The sequence below is a fragment of the Trichophyton verrucosum genome (assembly GCF_000151505.1).
Source record: "Trichophyton verrucosum HKI 0517 chromosome Unknown contig01150_1.f1.exp, whole genome shotgun sequence".
NCBI lineage: Eukaryota > Fungi > Ascomycota > Eurotiomycetes > Onygenales > Arthrodermataceae > Trichophyton > Trichophyton verrucosum.
The window spans coordinates 1,778-17,298 of NW_003315160.1; the positions used below are offsets into that span (position 1 = coordinate 1,778).

Sequence of the window (15,521 nt, forward strand, 5' to 3'; positions counted from 1 at the left end):
GCTTGTAAGGTCGAGTGAATAAAGGAAATTCCTTTGTGTCGAAGTCACTGTCGATCTTCACACGTCACTCCACTATATTATATATAATGCGCGGTCTCTGTGGCACTGCAGCTTGTTTATGCTGAGTTTATGACCAGTTGACTCTCGTGTTAAGGGATCGCCAAACTTCGAATGACATGCAATGCACCTCTGACTGGTGGCTGTCCACGAGTCAAAGGGCTGGAGGAACGCATGCCACCAACAGACCCAAGTGCGAACTGGCTCTCATTACTTCAGCCTTCGCCTAGTCTTCGGTGTGCTGATCTCCCAGGGAGTGTCTCCCAGCACACGGAGTACCTGAGAAGAGACAGCACTACCAGAAGCGTCAAACACTAATCTGAACGAGTGATCCTGGCCGTCGGTGGTTACGCCATTTCGCCTGTAAAACAAGCCTGTAGGAGAACGGCATTACAGCAGGTGCGGAGTTCCTCAAGTGGCCTGTTGAAGTTCCACCATGACAGCTACGTCCATTCTTGGGCTCATTATCCCGGACGAAGAGGGCGTCTGTGGTATGAACAAGAACCACTGGACGATTACCCTGGAGACTGCCCTTGGACAAGTTCGATACAGTGAAGGAGACCGGAGAAATGAGGGGACCCAACGAGAGTGGTGCAACCAGCAGGCTCGCCTTTTAAGCTTCAGCGGTTTGGCACTTGCTCAACACAAGTCGTTTACGGGGCATAGTTGAGGAGGTTGCAGAACAGAGCGGGCAGTTTTATCCTGCAAAAACATATCTGGCGGCCAGGGTGATAAAAAGCTGAATGAAGGTTGGAGTACCTTGTGATGTAGACTATAGTTGCCGGCAAATATATCAAATTTCATTCCGTGATGCCACATAAAGTGCGTCCAGGGACCACCATCTGCGCCAGTTCGATTTGGGGTTACTCCGTAAGTACTCCCTAGATGTGTCTGCTAAGCTTCAAGCTCGTCACCGGAGCAATTAGTTAACTTGTTAGCTGGAAAAGCCAACGCCAGATTGAGTTTCGTATCGTCCAGAGAGAAGAAACCTGATACATCCGAGCTTGCATCCACGGTTGACTCTGAAAGCTTTTTGCTCCTGGAGACGAGACAGACAGGGAGCGGCCCCGCGATCATCAATATCAAACCGCGGGTGCCAGATCGATATTCGATGGGACGGGAGGAGGCCAGATACTACTGTACCGTCGCTCTGGAAAGTCCGACAACAAGCCTGTTTCATCAAAACATCCGATGAGAGCGAGGACGAAACTGAGGAGAAATAATAACAATAATCTCACAGAAGCAGGAAATTGGACCAGCCTGCATGTAACTGCAGCGTACGACTCCCGTACACCCGCTGTCAAAACAGCCCGTGTTATTGGAGCCACCAGCCAGCACACAGAGAGAGACAGAGAGACAGAGACAAGAGAGCTGCCATGGAAACAGACAAGAGAGAGGAGCTTCGTATCCCTGCACGCCATCGAGATCCTGACCAGGGCTGCCAGACAGGGATGGCGAGCTGCTTGAACCTGTCTTGTTGCTGGGAATAATGACTCCTCTCTCCCCCCGGTGCAGTGCAGTGCAGAGTTTGAAACACGTCGTGCAGCTCTCTGGCAGCGCTTCTCTCTCGCCGTCTCTCGAGTGACGCCCGCCCGCATGGCTCTGGCTGGACTGTCCTCCGTATGCTGTGCTGTCCTTAGAATAATATAATATCATGGCGAGTTAAGCGTCCGCTGTGGCTATGCAGGGGCGGTCGACGGGGGGAGGGAATCGGCTCTGAGTCCAGCGCCAAAAGCAAAGAGCTGCGCTGGCGGCTCCTCTTTGGCCGGCGCCTTAGCGACCTGGGAAGCCTGGTGAAACTCTTCCTTCGCCTCTCTCTCGATGTCTCGCTCTTCTTGTGCTTTTCTTGTCGCTGGCGCTTCGAGCTCGAGGCTGGCGTGCCGGTGGAGATTCTCGTCCCTCGAGACGGCGTCTCCTACATAAAGCCGCCGTCCCCTGCCTGTCCTTCTCGATCTCTCTCTCCTGTCTCTTCCCTCTCTTCTCTCTCTCTCTCTCTCTTGAATATCCTTCTGTGTACCTCGTTCATCTGCCTCGTCTGTCCTGCAAGATGGCCCGTCTGCTCAGCTTCCTGGCCCTGGTGGCCCTCTGCCTGGCCCTTGTCTCTGGCGAGCCGCTGCGGCAGCCTCTGCTGCGAAAACACCATCCGCGCGACGCTGCAGAGGACAATGCCGTCTTCTCGCTGCACAATCTCTCGCTCAAGCTCTTCCACAAGCGAGCTGCCGTGGCCGACCCGGTGCCTGGCGCTGCTGGGGCCGAGGAGGCTGCCCGCCGCAAGGTCCTGCGCCGCCAGAACACCGGCGACATCCCCACGGCCACGCCAACGGGTACGGACTCTGACTCTGCCTCTGCCTCTCCCACTGCCTCTCCAAGCCCTACTGCGTCCCCTACTGCGTCTCCTCCTGCTTCTCCAACTGCTTCTCCTCCTGCGTCTCCGACGACGGACGGCTCATCCTCTTCTCCTGCAGACACGCCCACAAAACCGCCCACCAACTCGCCCACCAGCAACCCGCCTACCAATCCTCCCACCAGCAGCCCTACCAATCCGCCTACCAATCCACCTACCAACAGTCCTACCAGCAGACCTACGGACTCTCCAACTGCGTCTCCAACGGACTCCCCTACTTCTTCGCCTACGCAGCCTCCAACCCGGCCCCCTACTAGCCCGCCTACCAGCTCTCCTACCAATCCGCCTACCAGCTCGCCCACGGACAGCCCTACCAATTCGCCTACCAGCACTCCAAACGAGACCTCCAACCAGCCTACATCTCAGCCGTCCATGACCAGCCAGAGACCAACCAGCCAGGACACCACTCTCGTCACCGAGACCTCGCCCTCGCCCACCCGGGCTTCCTCAGAGACCTCGCGGCCAGCCACCACCGAGCCGCCGTCCACCACCACCCGGCCTCGCTCCTCGTCTACTTCGACCTCCATTGGCGTGGTCACCGAGGCCGACGGCTCCGTCCACACCTACACCTCCGTCGTGGTCGTCTATCCAACGCCCTCTGACGGTGGCAACGGCGGGTCTCCGGCCTCCCCAACTGCCTCGCCAACGCTGCAGAACGGCGCTGCTCCCGTGGCCAGCGTCGGCCTGACCGGTGTCTTTGCCGCCGTCCTCGGTGGTGCCGTCGGTGTTGCTCTTGTCCTTTAATTCCGCCTATAGACCTTGTGTTTCTGTTTCTTATCTCCTATTACGTTCTCTTTGGGTTTTGCATAAAAATTGATTGATCTACCGGATGTCCCAGTTTTAGCGCTAACGATTTTCCTATCCACTCCTTTATACGAATATCTATGAAAAGCGTTGATTTTGTTTGATTCTCATGCTGAATACTGTTTCTGATACTGCTTGCATTTTTGCCTCCGAGGTTCCTGGCCTGTTCCGTTCCTTTTTTGCATCAACTGTGACTTTTTTGACTTTGGCTGTGCCGTGGTTGGAAGAGAGACATGTATCAAACTCCCAACCTAGATATCAAATACCTAGACTTTTTTTTGGCCCAATGGGCTAAAACAGACATCTTATTGCCCTCTTTTAGCGGCTGTCTCACCATGGATTCATATCTTGGATTGTGTTGGAGTATATAGCTCTGAAGGATACGAGGTGTACATAGCTGGCTCACTCTGACTATGTATATACATAGACACAACGCTAGTTCCCTGCTTTTCCAGCAAGTCCTAGACCCAGTTCTGATTACGCGGATGCTACCCTGGGCTATTAGCCGAAAACCAATCAATCAATCGTACGATAACCAGGTGTGATCATTGCTGAAAATGCTGCTGTAGGTAATGTAGTCATTATTAGTGGAAAGGAAACTCCAACTCCAACTCCAACTCCATGCACCAGGGCTCAAATCTCAGTCCAAGGCCTACTAAAAAGCTAGTTCTTCTCCGGCCGCTGCCCATAGACCACATACGCAGTCATATATGCATGGATCTTCGTGTCTTGATAGTCCCTCTTCAGCCTCACCAGGTGCTCCCTCACCCTCTGCTCGCTCCACCCATTCACCCTCGTCAACAGCGCCATCGACCATCCCTCCATCCCTTCCATCGCCTGCACATGGTTCCACGCTCCAATCTCCTTTAGCTTGGGGTCCTTCGCCCACGGCCCAACAGGCACTTTCATCTTGCGCTCCGTGACGTTGACGAAGCCTGCCTCGCGCGCCCATTTGGCTAGATGGGGGCCGGGACAGGCGGTTTGGCCGATCTTTTCTGCCGCGCTGGTGGTTTCAGCGCAGTTTATGTACATCTCGTGGGTTGGGAGGAGGGAGTTGTCGTCGCTGCGGAAAAAGAAGTCGAAGTCGTAGAATTCAGCGTACCCGTTTGGCGTCAGGTTTCTATCCGACTTTAATTAGTATGGGGAGCGCCATAGTTAGGATGTACGGTTCACGTACTCGAGGATCTGGCGGAAGAGACGGGGCCAGTCCCGGATGGAAGAGGCCATGAAGCGGCAGTGGATGTAGTCGAAGGGGTGGTGGTGTGCCCAGTCATTCTCGACATCGTCTATTTCGAATTGTACATTCGGCGGGACGCTGCGGCAGTTAGGTTATGGGTCTGGTTGAAACAACGCATTGGGGGGGTACGGAGGAAGACTTACAATTTGGGCTGGATCGGACTTAGATCGTTTCCAACAACCTGTCAACCAGCTTAGTTACCGTTGTTCTCCGTGCATCTTGCTAGGTTTCATACCAGAGCATCCGGATATCGGCATCCGGATATCGATCGGCTAGTAAAGTCAGCCATGCGTATACACGCCCATAGTAGAAGACGCACTCAGACTCACCCATATCAATAGCCCAGTCACCCGTTCCCGTACCGATGTCGAGGATGCGCTTCATTTTCGGCGGGAGAGGCGCAAGGAAGAGTCGTCCACCGAGAATGAGTTTGAAGAGATGCGATATGATATTCATATGGTCCTGCTCCTTCTCATCGTTGGGCAGCAAGTATCCTTTTTCCCAGAGGTCAGCATACGCATCCATGCACATAACCTAGAGAAAGGAGAAAGATAGACGAACGGCCTTCTTGGTATGTGTGGTATCGACGGCCATGCTCGTAGGTATATCTCATTATACTCGAGGTCAACGATGCCGTGGTGCTTGATCTGTTGGTGGCCCACGGTCAGCTTCAGACCCCCATCCATGCACCCACCCCCTAACGGCTTGTTCGCCGGCACCAAAGAGACCACTCACTGGTCAGAGAATGCGGAGTCCAGGATTGTATCGCGCTACAGGGAGCCAGTTAGCATGGATCGGATACTAAAACAGACCAAGGAGAGGGGCCTTACCGACTCGTCGATGACAATCACCTCGTTCGAGGCGACCATGGGGACTGGCGGGAGTTAGCTTGGACCGACAAGGCATGTAAGTATGGAGTGGTTTGAATCACCTTCGCCGGCCATCTTATTGTATGTTTATATACCTTCCTCCGTATCGTACGTTTGATGTCGGGAGAGTGGAAGTTGATGTTTGAGTCGGGTGGGTGTTGGGCTGTACTCCCTATATCAAGGGAGCAGTAAGAAGTTGTCCGTCTTTTTGATAGACGGCCAAAAAAAAAAAAAATAATATTTCAAAAATGTAAAAAAAAAAAAAAAGCAGAAGAGTAGATCAAAGACTAGAACATGCGGGGGGTACGGAGAATATCGACAAGCAATCACGATCAAGGCATCTTCCGTTTAGATTCTGTATATCTGTATATATTTAATCCGCCATTCACAGCTGCACAAGCCCGAAAAGCCCCCTGTCCAAAGAGTCCCGGTCACGGCTCCCCAACGTCGAGGGCCAGCTTGAGTATTTCGAAGGGAGACAAACATAAAGAAAAGAGAAAGAAAGAGAGAAACGATGGAGCCTTTCCAACGGGCTGGCTAGGAGTGGAGGCGACTTGGGGGCATTTTTTTTTTGGCTCGACTAGTGAGCTGACGGGCCGCTCGCTAGAGTTCCCCAGCCTATTAGACGAGCGTGGAGATGGCCTCGAGCAGCCAGTCAAGAAGCGAAAGTCTGTCTTTGTCCTCTCTTTTTTCAGCCTGGCCTGCAGGCGGTGCCCAAGGAGCTGCTGGCGCTGCGACTGGGGGGGAGTACGAGCACCGTACGCCATGGGCCGAATGCGAGCGGCGGGCGAAAACGGACGAACCTGCCAGCCTGCACACACACGAACGTTGATCACAAGAGAGACAGCAGAAAGAGATTTGACACTGCTGCTTTCTACCGTCGCTGTTGGACGTTGTTCCACCTCTCCGTGGCCGTCCAGTACTTCACCAGCCGGGTCCAGCCCAGCAGGTCCCCGTCTCGCAACAGGGCCGCGACGTCGACGTTGAGCGGCGAGTCCGGGCTGGGGTCGGTCAGCAGCTGGTGTATCGCCGACAGGGTGCTGGAGATGGTGTAGACGGGCGACCAGTGCTCCGACGTGAGCAGCGTCAGGCAGATCTCGCCGGTCGAGAAGGAGATGTTGGGATGGCAGATGGGCGTTGCGAAGGTGATCTTGGGCGGGTGCATGGGATACGTCGTCGGCACCGCGATGCGCAGCAGCCAGAGGCCGTCTGCAGCCAGCAAGTCGCTCAGTTAGCCGTTGTACAGACAGATTTTTAACAGCCAGTAGAGCAGAGATCTGATGCCGTACCTTCGTAGGGGGAGTCCGGGACGCCCTTGAGGACGGCCTCCCAGTGCAGGAGGTCGTCGTCGCTGACGGGCGCGAGGGAGAGCAGGGCGTCATTGGGCGACTTTGAGTACTCCTTGAGCTCGCGCAGGAGCCGCTTTGTCGTCGAGGCCGGGATATCAGTCATCTTCGCCTGTTTGATTGCTCGAGTTATCGCTGTAGAATGCTCGTCGTCGCCGTCGTCGCCGTCGTTATCGTTGGATGTTTCGTCCTTTTTTGGAGGCTTCCGAGATGCCGAGGTTGTGGCTGGGCGGTGGCTTCAGCCGGCAGCAGACAGATAACTTGATGGACACGGCAAACAACAACAAGCAGCAGCAGCAGCAGCTGAAGACGAAGAGACGAAGAAGAAGAAGAAGAAGAAGACAGGATGCGGACGTCGAGGGTCTCGCGGGAGGCAGCAAAGGTGGCAGAGAGCTTGACTTCACGCAGACGGGCCGTCAAGAAGGAGGAGGACGCGAGTTCAGGCCTCTCTTCGCCCCCTACGACAGACATCGAGGACCTGCTGACGGCGACGAGGAAGCGGAAGAGAGCAGCTACAAGGGCGGGCAGGGCTGTCAAGGCCAAAGATAACGATGTCAAGGCCGTGAAGAGCGTCAAGGAGGAGCTGGGAGTCGATATAAAGGGCCCTCCGAACTGGCAGGTCATGTACGAGACCGTCAAGCGCATGCGAGAACGCAATCCCACGGCCCCCGTCGACACGATGGGATGCTCAGAGCTGTACTGGCGGTCGTCCTCGCCCCGAGACAGGCGGTTCCACACGCTGATCGCCCTCATGCTCTCCTCCCAGACCAAGGACACCGTCACGGCGGCCACAATGCTAAGGCTGCACACCCAGCTCACGGACGAGACGAGCGACAATGCGGTGGCAGAGGTCTGGGACCGCGATCACCAGAAGACTGCCAGTACGCTGACTCTCGAGAACATGCTGGCCGTGTCTCCCGAGCGGCTGAACGAGCTCATCAGGGCCGTTGGGTTCCATAACAACAAGACACGGTACATCAAGGCCACCGCCGAGATCCTGCGAGACCAGTTCGACTCTGACATACCGTCGACCGTAGAGGGGCTGATAAGTCTGCCTGGTGTGGGACCCAAGATGGCGTATCTCTGCATGAGCTCGGCGTGGAGCAAGCATGAAGGCATCGGCGTGGACGTGCATGTCCACCGCATCACCAATCTATGGGGATGGAACAAGACCAAGACCCCAGAGGCTACACGGGCGGCTCTCGAAAGCTGGCTGCCCAGGGACAAGTGGCATGAGATCAACAAGCTGCTCGTTGGCCTGGGACAGACGGTCTGCCTGCCGGTTGGCAGACGGTGTGCCGAGTGCGACCTCTCCGGTACGGGACTGTGTATAGCAGAGATCAAGAGCAAGTCCAGGGGCACAAAAAAGAGAATAAGCCCGGTCAAGGCAGACAAGGAGGAAGACGTTGATTTCCCTGAAGTCAGGGAGAGCAAGATTGATGTCAGGGTGGACAAGGAGGAGGATATTGCTCTACCGGACGTCAAGAAGGACGCCCTTCTCGAAGCCGAAGATACCAAGAGTAATATCAAGCTTAGTATCCAGGAAGATGTCGAGGATAGTAAGAAAAATATCAAACTCGAGGCGTAGATGTAAGAATACTGTTTGCTGTTTGTTATAGATACCATTTTGATTATTTATCATTTATCTACTACCATCGTAATCAATAACTATCAACAAGTCATTTCATCAAAATTCCATCAAGCATCTTAGAACAACATCAATATGCCGATATCAGTGTCTAAATTTGCACAAATACAGCAGCGTCTTCTCCTGGCCGAGCATGAAGACGAGATAGCTTCCTCTCCTCTGTCCTCCAGCTCTGCAGCTGCATCAGCCTCAACCCGACGGGCTCTGCAGAATGCTGGCCATGCGCTCACTGGCATGGTCCTCACCAACTGTCGGACAGGTATGGGAGGCCGAGAAGTAGGAGAATTCGGTCTCAATACTGCTCTCTCTGGCTCTGGGCGTGCAAAGGGAGCCAGCAAGGATGAGGATAATACCCGGCTAGGTGTCCATGGCATCACGGTGGGGGATATCGTCCGCGTCGAGGAGATTGCTTCTGGCAAAACAACGGCCAAATCCAAGGCCGGGCAAGACGACGAGAAGGGCCAGAGAGGCCTTGAAGGTGTCGTCACTCGCGTTGGCGAGAGATCCATCTGGGCCGCCTTTGGGGATCGAGGCAAAGGCAAGCAAGATGAAGACGGCGTCGACGAGCTCTGGGGACGCAAGCTCTGGCTGTACGTCTTTTGATATTCTATCCGCCTATGTATCGATCGCAATTATACTGACTGAATATAGGGTCAAGCTGGCGAACGATGTTACCTATAGACGGTGAGTGGCCACCTACGTCCAGTTGGCGTTATACTGACATCAGTGCAGAATGAACCAAACGATGGCCAAGCTGGAGAAGATGCCAGAATCGGAGCATTCCCAGCTGATCCGAGTGCTATTCGGGCATACCACGCCCTCGCCTTTGGATTTTGAATCCGTTGGTACCCTGGAGTTCATGGATGCATCACTCAACGACTCCCAGAAAGAAGCGATTCGCTTTGCACTGGCATCAAGAGAGATAGCGCTCATCCATGGCCCGCCGGGCACAGGAAAGACTCACACGCTCATTGAACTCATTCGCCAGCTAGTTCAACGTAAAAAGAGAGTTTTAGTCTGTGGCCCGTCAAATATCTCAGTTGACAATATAGTCGAGCGTCTTGCCTTGCACAAGGTACCGTTGGTTCGAATAGGGCATCCAGCACGTCTACTATCTTCCGTCCTGGATCATTCGCTAGAAGTACTATCTCAAACTTCCGAAGCTGCTGCCATAGTGAAGGATGTCCGCAAGGAAATTGATTCAAAGCAAGCGAGTATTCGCAAGACCAGGAACGGGAGAGAACGTCGAGCTATCTACGGTGATCTCAAAGAACTTCGCAAAGAATTCAGAGAACGTGAATCGAAATGCGTTGACAATATCGTCTCCGGTAGCCAGGTGGTACTCGGAACACTGCATGGAGCTGGAGGACATCAACTCAAGAACCAGAAATTCGACGTCGTGCTTATCGATGAAGCGAGCCAGGCTCGAGAAGCTCAATGTTGGATTCCGTTGCTCCCTGCTTCTAGAGTTGTATTGGCAGGAGATCATCTCCAACTGCCTCCAACAATAAAGTCAAAGTCCTCAAGCAAGTCAGATCAGACCAACTCTGCATTATGGGACAAGGAAGACCTCCATTTTAACGAGCTCTCCAATACGTTTGATATGCGGAACTTGGAAATAACACTGTTTGATAGGCTACTCTCTCTCCATGGCACAGGAATAAAGAGGGTGCTCACTACGCAATACCGCATGCATCAGAAGATAATGGACTTTCCTTCTGACGAACTATATGAGTCTAAACTCATTGCTGCCGATGCAGTCAGGGAAAGACTTCTCAAGGACCTCCCCTATGAGGTCGAGGATACAGATGACACCAGAGAACCTTTGGTGTTCTACGACACGCAGGGTGGAGACTTTCCCGAGAAATCCCCAGATTCAAATGGTATATCCGCCAAGTCTCTTCTTGTTGAGAGTAAATGTAACGACATGGAGGCGGCGGTTGTCGCGAGACATGTTGAGAATTTGGTTTCGGCTGGCGTCAGACCCGAGGACATTGCTGTCATTACGCCTTATAATGCACAAGTTGCTTTATTGTCTCAGCTTCTGAAAGAGAAGCTTCCTACCCTCGAACTTGGTAGCGTGGATGGTTTCCAGGGCCGTGAAAAGGAAGCAGTCGTAGTAAGTCTGGTCAGGAGTAATTCAGACCATGAAGTAGGATTCTTGGGGGAGAAAAGGAGATTGAATGGTATGTTGCCCTTGGTCATCTTTAACATTTAGTTTCTCCGTGCTGACTAGGGTAGTTGCAATGACCCGTCCCAGAAGACATCTGTGTATTTGTGGAGACTCAGAAACTGTTAGCAGGTGGGTTTGCATCAAATCCAAATTAACCATTATATCGATTATGTGCTCATAATTATGCAGTGGGTCACCATTCCTCAAGAGATGGATGGCCTTTTTAGAAGAGAATGCCGACCTGAGATACCCCGATATCAGCGAATTTACAAGCTAATTAGATAATATAATGGCTGACAGATATCATGTGTGCGATTCAAACGACGTTGATTGAATGAAGATGGACTAGCCAACGACAAATACATGATATCAAGTGAAAAAGTGAATAAAATAGGCAATAACCAAGGCAAGAAGGGCAGAAATGGCCCCTATCTCCAGCAAAATAAATGGATCCGTATGGATATATACCACCTCTAAACGAATACGTTAGCCCCCTGACACCATGGTTCAGGGAGGATGCAACTTACCCATACGTTGAGAGTCTCCAACCGACGAACTTTCTGGGCTTTCTAATTCATGAGTTTGGACAGCCCTAGAGGCTTGACTAGATTCATTTCTGTTGTTCTGCACGATGTTGACAGCTAGTCTCGGCTCACGTCCAAAATCAGCGTTAACTGGAATACGACGGTGTATCGTTACCGGGGCCGGCCGGGGCACAGCTGGGATATTTTCATCGTATTCGCTGCAATTATCCCAGCTTTCTGTCGAGGAAGCCGAGTTATTGTTTGGTGCATGGTAAACCTCAGAATTAGGACCACAACTATTCTCATACCTAATATCTCTGTGTTAATTGCATTTGATTCATTACTCTCAAATGTAAAGGATAAATAATAAACATACGATTCCTCTCCATATATGCGTGGATGGCCTCTTGTTCGAACCGGGCTTGGGTGACTTGCCGATTCATCTCGACTATAAAGTGGCTCTGGATGGTGCCAAGGAGCCTGTGTCGACGTCTCGCTCTCTCTAGACGCAGGTACACCTGAGTAGCCGTCGGTTCTTAACGTCTGGTGATTGGGCAGCTCATCTTGTGTAGCAGGATGGATCGGGAGGATCCCTCTTGTTCGCTGGGCTGCGAGTCCTGCGTCCACGACCATGATAGGAGCAGATATCGTCGGTTTAACTTTTGACTTTTTTTTGTCCTTTGGAGATTTTTTCTTACGCCAATTGAGAGGCTTTACCTTGCATCCATGAGATTCAGAGGAGGATCCCTCTCGGGATGGGGTTTTCGAGCCGTTGGCCATATTTGTTGGACTGCAAAGGATGTCATATTATTTTCTCGAGACCGGTATTCGTTAATTTATGGAGATAGCAGCAGCTATATAATGCAGACTAGGTAGAGGTTTGTTGTGTTAGCATTCCAGAGGATCAAATCATGAGGCAGTGTCGAAATAAGCGGAAAGGTTTGGCAAGCGAATTCTATCCCGTATCTGTTTGCATCCACATAGGCTCTGTTGAATCTACAAGCAATCCACTTAGCACTCAAGGTCATTTACTAGAAATGATAACAAATATATTTCGAGCGCTTCGCTTTACATTTCTTAATGCAAACTTCTACTGTATCCTTTTGATTCAGCATCCCCTAGAAACCCCCAAAGATGTTTTCTTTTGATATCAGAAAAAGTAAAAACAGAGCAAATAAGGTTCGGCTGGAAGGTTAACTTCAGTCCGTTGCTAAAAGCGGTAAAGTTTACCATTTAATTCAACCTCTTTTTCAACTTCAGCGTTTTGCTCTTCCATTAATTTACTCCTTGTTTGCTCCAATAGAGCGTAGATGGTTTAAAACTTCTAATCAAAGACCATATACATAGTTTGATTATTCAAACTATTTTATGACATTAAATGGTTTTCTCATTTAGTGAACATTTTCGATACCTATAGGGCATGGTGAAGCAAACGGATAACCCTCCTAACAAACATCTAGAGTGATGGCTGAAACCAGAGCAAGCATAAAATATAATGAATCAGCTCTGCTTTTCATACATTCATTTAGCTATATAACTATGATGCAAGTGCCTCTGCATTGGAGTCAATGGATCCTCATCTCCGTGACTTTATACCTTCATCTACATCAGTACGGCCTTATATAGCCATGTTATACTGCCACCCCCTTTTTATATTCTGAACGCTCGCTCCTTGGTCACTATATGTGGCTGGAGGACATTCTTCAAAATGAATCGACTATATGCCGGGGCAGTGGAATCTTTGCAAATATACGATCGGCAGGTCCTAATCCAAAACGTCTATGAATGTCCACAGGCACTTGCCTGTTCACCATGGGAAGTCATCGGACTTGCTTGACGGGCTATAAAATCTATATAAATTCCTCTTCGTTGGCCCTTGTTTACACGACTACTTCGGAATATCACAGTATAGCAAAGATTCCTTTGGATTAGCTACACGTCCATATATACTTCTAACCCCCTGCCAGTTTAACATACGACGTGCTATCAATATGGATCCCACTAAAGACACATCTCCTGAGTTCCAAAGAAAATTCAAATGGATCAAGAAGCTCGGAAATGGCTCTTTTGGCGCCGTTTACCTCTTTGAGTCTCGGATTACAAAGGAAAAATTTGCATGCAAGGTAGCAGTGGACCCTGGAGCACAAGAAGCTCTCTTACGAGAGGTTGCTATCCTCAAGAGGCTGCATCATGTAAGTCTTAACTTCTGTATCCTGGTCCCTGAACTCGATACTGACATTATCCGAGCCGAATATTATCAAGTACGTTACCAGCCATTTCTATCTCAATCAGAGACCAAACTGCTTGATCATGGCGTACCATCCTCTTGGCTCGCTGGAGAATTATAACTTTTCTACGCGCGAGGCCCTAGAAGTTGTTCACCAATGCCTCAGGGCCCTCAGATACCTCGAAGAAATGGCCTTATTCCATCGAGATATAAAGGAGGACAATATATTGCTGAAGTCATTATCACCATTGCATGTCTGCCTTGCCGATTTTGGCCTGGCAGTTACCAGCAGAGAAGGAGCCACACATGGTGGCCAGTTAACTCACGTTGCTGTGGAAGTATACCTTGGCCGCAGGTATTCTTATATAGCAAATATTTGGTCTCTCGGGGTAACTGCCCTTTCTCTTCTCCGGCGATTTCCCAAGAAAGAAGCTCAGTGCTTTTTCCGTGGCCGGGATCGGGCACAAGAAGCCAAATACTATGAAAAGCTGCTATCAGAAGCTACCTCTTTTCGTGGGTATTTCGGAGAGCTAATAAAGCATATGCTTTGTACCCCAGATGTTCGGTGGACTGCCGTTGAATGTCTGCAGTATCTGGGAGAAGGCGCTGATACGGGCCCCAGCCGCCCAGTCCACCACAGATGAGGCTGAGCCATAACGTCATTTCCATAGTTATAGACGTTATAGGACGCCAGATATTTGAACAAGCTGTACCTTTGACATATCTAGTGGCCATATATCGACTGGATTGAGGGTAAGGCAGGTTAGCTAAAGATGCCCTTAGGTGGAGCTATATATTCCCTAATGTATATATCATGGTTTCTCTATAATAAAGAAACGAACCTATGAAACTCATGTTATTTATCAATATGATTATTGTCACATTGTCAATTACTTTTAAATTAACACTCTCGAATTAATCTCGGTGGGGATAGTTACCTACTGGATTGTCCGGCATACGAGTTGCGATAGAGATGATACTGTTTAACAGTCGCCACGGGTAGCTGAGCGACGCTCTTTCTGACTTTAAATCCCTATATTCTCTATAAAAGCTGATTGAACATTGGTGACGCGGAAGCTTAGGTAGTTATTAAATTGATCAACCAGGTTTTTGAAAGTTGTGTAAAACAATCATAAATTCCCAGGACTCGGTGAATATTGAATCCCATATCAAACTGTGCCTTGGCCCGCTGACTTGTAAGTATACTCCGGGTAACCGCCCTTCATCCAAGAAGTAGCCTTCCAATCCAGTAACTTATTCCCAGGACTGTATAGATAAGTCCTTTTTGCATATGCTATTTAAACCCATATACCCACCCTGGTACACAGGGTTCCGTGCCAGTCGCCATTCCCACCATCAAGGGAATGGGGCTATCGTATGATCCGTTGGAATAGAAAATTGTCCTCAACTGAATGGCGAGCATTAGGTCAATAATCTTATTACCGAGTGGGTGGGAACTTTGAAAAAGATATAGCAATGGCGGTAGTGTGGCGTTGAAAAGAGGAAAGCCCTGCGGTCTCGGTTGACGATGGCGCTGCAGCCATTCCTGTGGAAGGATTCATCTCCCTTTATAGCTGACTATAAGGTCATTCTGATAGCGATAGGATCGTTTATGAAACAAGTAGAATAAGCAATTGAACTAAATGAGATGCTCTTTCCACCCTGAAGGCCCTCTCCATGAGAAGTACTAGTGGAACTTCGACGAAAGCAGTGCCAGCTAAGGCACGTAAGCTCATCGCAGATGGGGAATGTGGGTTAAGCAAATCTTCCCAGTATTTCCAGGAGCTGTTGTTAGGGATTGTTACCCGGACTGAGCCTCGGCCGCTAGCAAAATCAAAACAGTAGCTGGCTCTCCTATTAGAATCCGGAAAAATAAAAGAAGTCGTCTCGGATCGCTTTGTGGTGGTAACATACAAAGGGTTAACTAGTCAGGATAAATGTTTTGCGGGTGATATAAATAAATGGTGATAGTTAAACTACACCAATGTTAGTTGAAGCAAGCACAGGCTCTGAGGGTAATGGGGATATGCCTACCCTTTATAGTCTGATACATACCCCTTGTTGACTTCGACATGGATGTAGCCAAGGCCATTGAATGTTGCATCGTCCGGCTAGTTACTTCCATCTCGCTTAACTTGTTATTCAATATTGTACAACTCCGAATTACGTGCCCGCGTAGGCTATTTATAATAGTTATAAAAAATATTACTATATTAAAAATACCTCTTTTTA

The 15,521-nt window shown here is 50.3% G+C and overlaps 5 protein-coding genes across 5 annotated transcripts; 3 read left to right on the forward strand and 2 right to left on the reverse strand.

The window, feature by feature from the left end:
- Positions 1-1,834: 1,834 nt before the first annotated feature.
- On the forward strand, positions 1,835-3,205 carry TRV_07759 (extracellular serine-threonine rich protein; the record flags this gene model as incomplete). The annotated part of the gene is made up of 1 exon (XM_003018180.1): positions 1,835-3,205. A coding segment is annotated over one exon (1,371 nt), but the record flags the coding sequence as incomplete, so codon positions are not given.
- A 723-nt stretch (positions 3,206-3,928) lies between these two features.
- On the reverse strand, positions 3,929-5,027 carry TRV_07760 (uncharacterized protein; the record flags this gene model as incomplete). Its single annotated transcript, XM_003018181.1, has 3 exons — positions 3,929-4,385; positions 4,443-4,580; positions 4,738-5,027. The coding sequence occupies 3 exons, from the start codon at positions 5,025-5,027 to the stop codon at positions 3,929-3,931; spliced, it is 885 nt and encodes a 294-aa protein (XP_003018227.1).
- Positions 5,028-5,992: 965 nt separating this feature from the next.
- On the reverse strand, positions 5,993-6,823 carry TRV_07761 (uncharacterized protein; the record flags this gene model as incomplete). The annotated part of the gene is made up of 3 exons (XM_003018182.1): positions 5,993-6,108; positions 6,195-6,521; positions 6,661-6,823. The coding sequence occupies 3 exons, from the start codon at positions 6,821-6,823 to the stop codon at positions 5,993-5,995; spliced, it is 606 nt and encodes a 201-aa protein (XP_003018228.1).
- Positions 6,824-6,927: 104 nt separating this feature from the next.
- TRV_07762 (uncharacterized protein) lies at positions 6,928-10,693 on the forward strand (the record flags this gene model as incomplete). Its single annotated transcript, XM_003018183.1, has 5 exons — positions 6,928-7,150; positions 7,185-8,276; positions 8,454-8,955; positions 9,098-10,551; positions 10,626-10,693. The coding sequence occupies 5 exons, from the start codon at positions 6,928-6,930 to the stop codon at positions 10,691-10,693; spliced, it is 3,339 nt and encodes a 1,112-aa protein (XP_003018229.1).
- A 2,360-nt stretch (positions 10,694-13,053) lies between these two features.
- TRV_07763 (uncharacterized protein) lies at positions 13,054-13,933 on the forward strand (the record flags this gene model as incomplete). The annotated part of the gene is made up of 2 exons (XM_003018184.1): positions 13,054-13,254; positions 13,325-13,933. 2 exons carry the CDS (start codon positions 13,054-13,056, stop codon positions 13,931-13,933), a joined length of 810 nt encoding a protein of 269 aa, XP_003018230.1.
- Between the last annotated feature and the right edge of the window lie 1,588 nt (positions 13,934-15,521).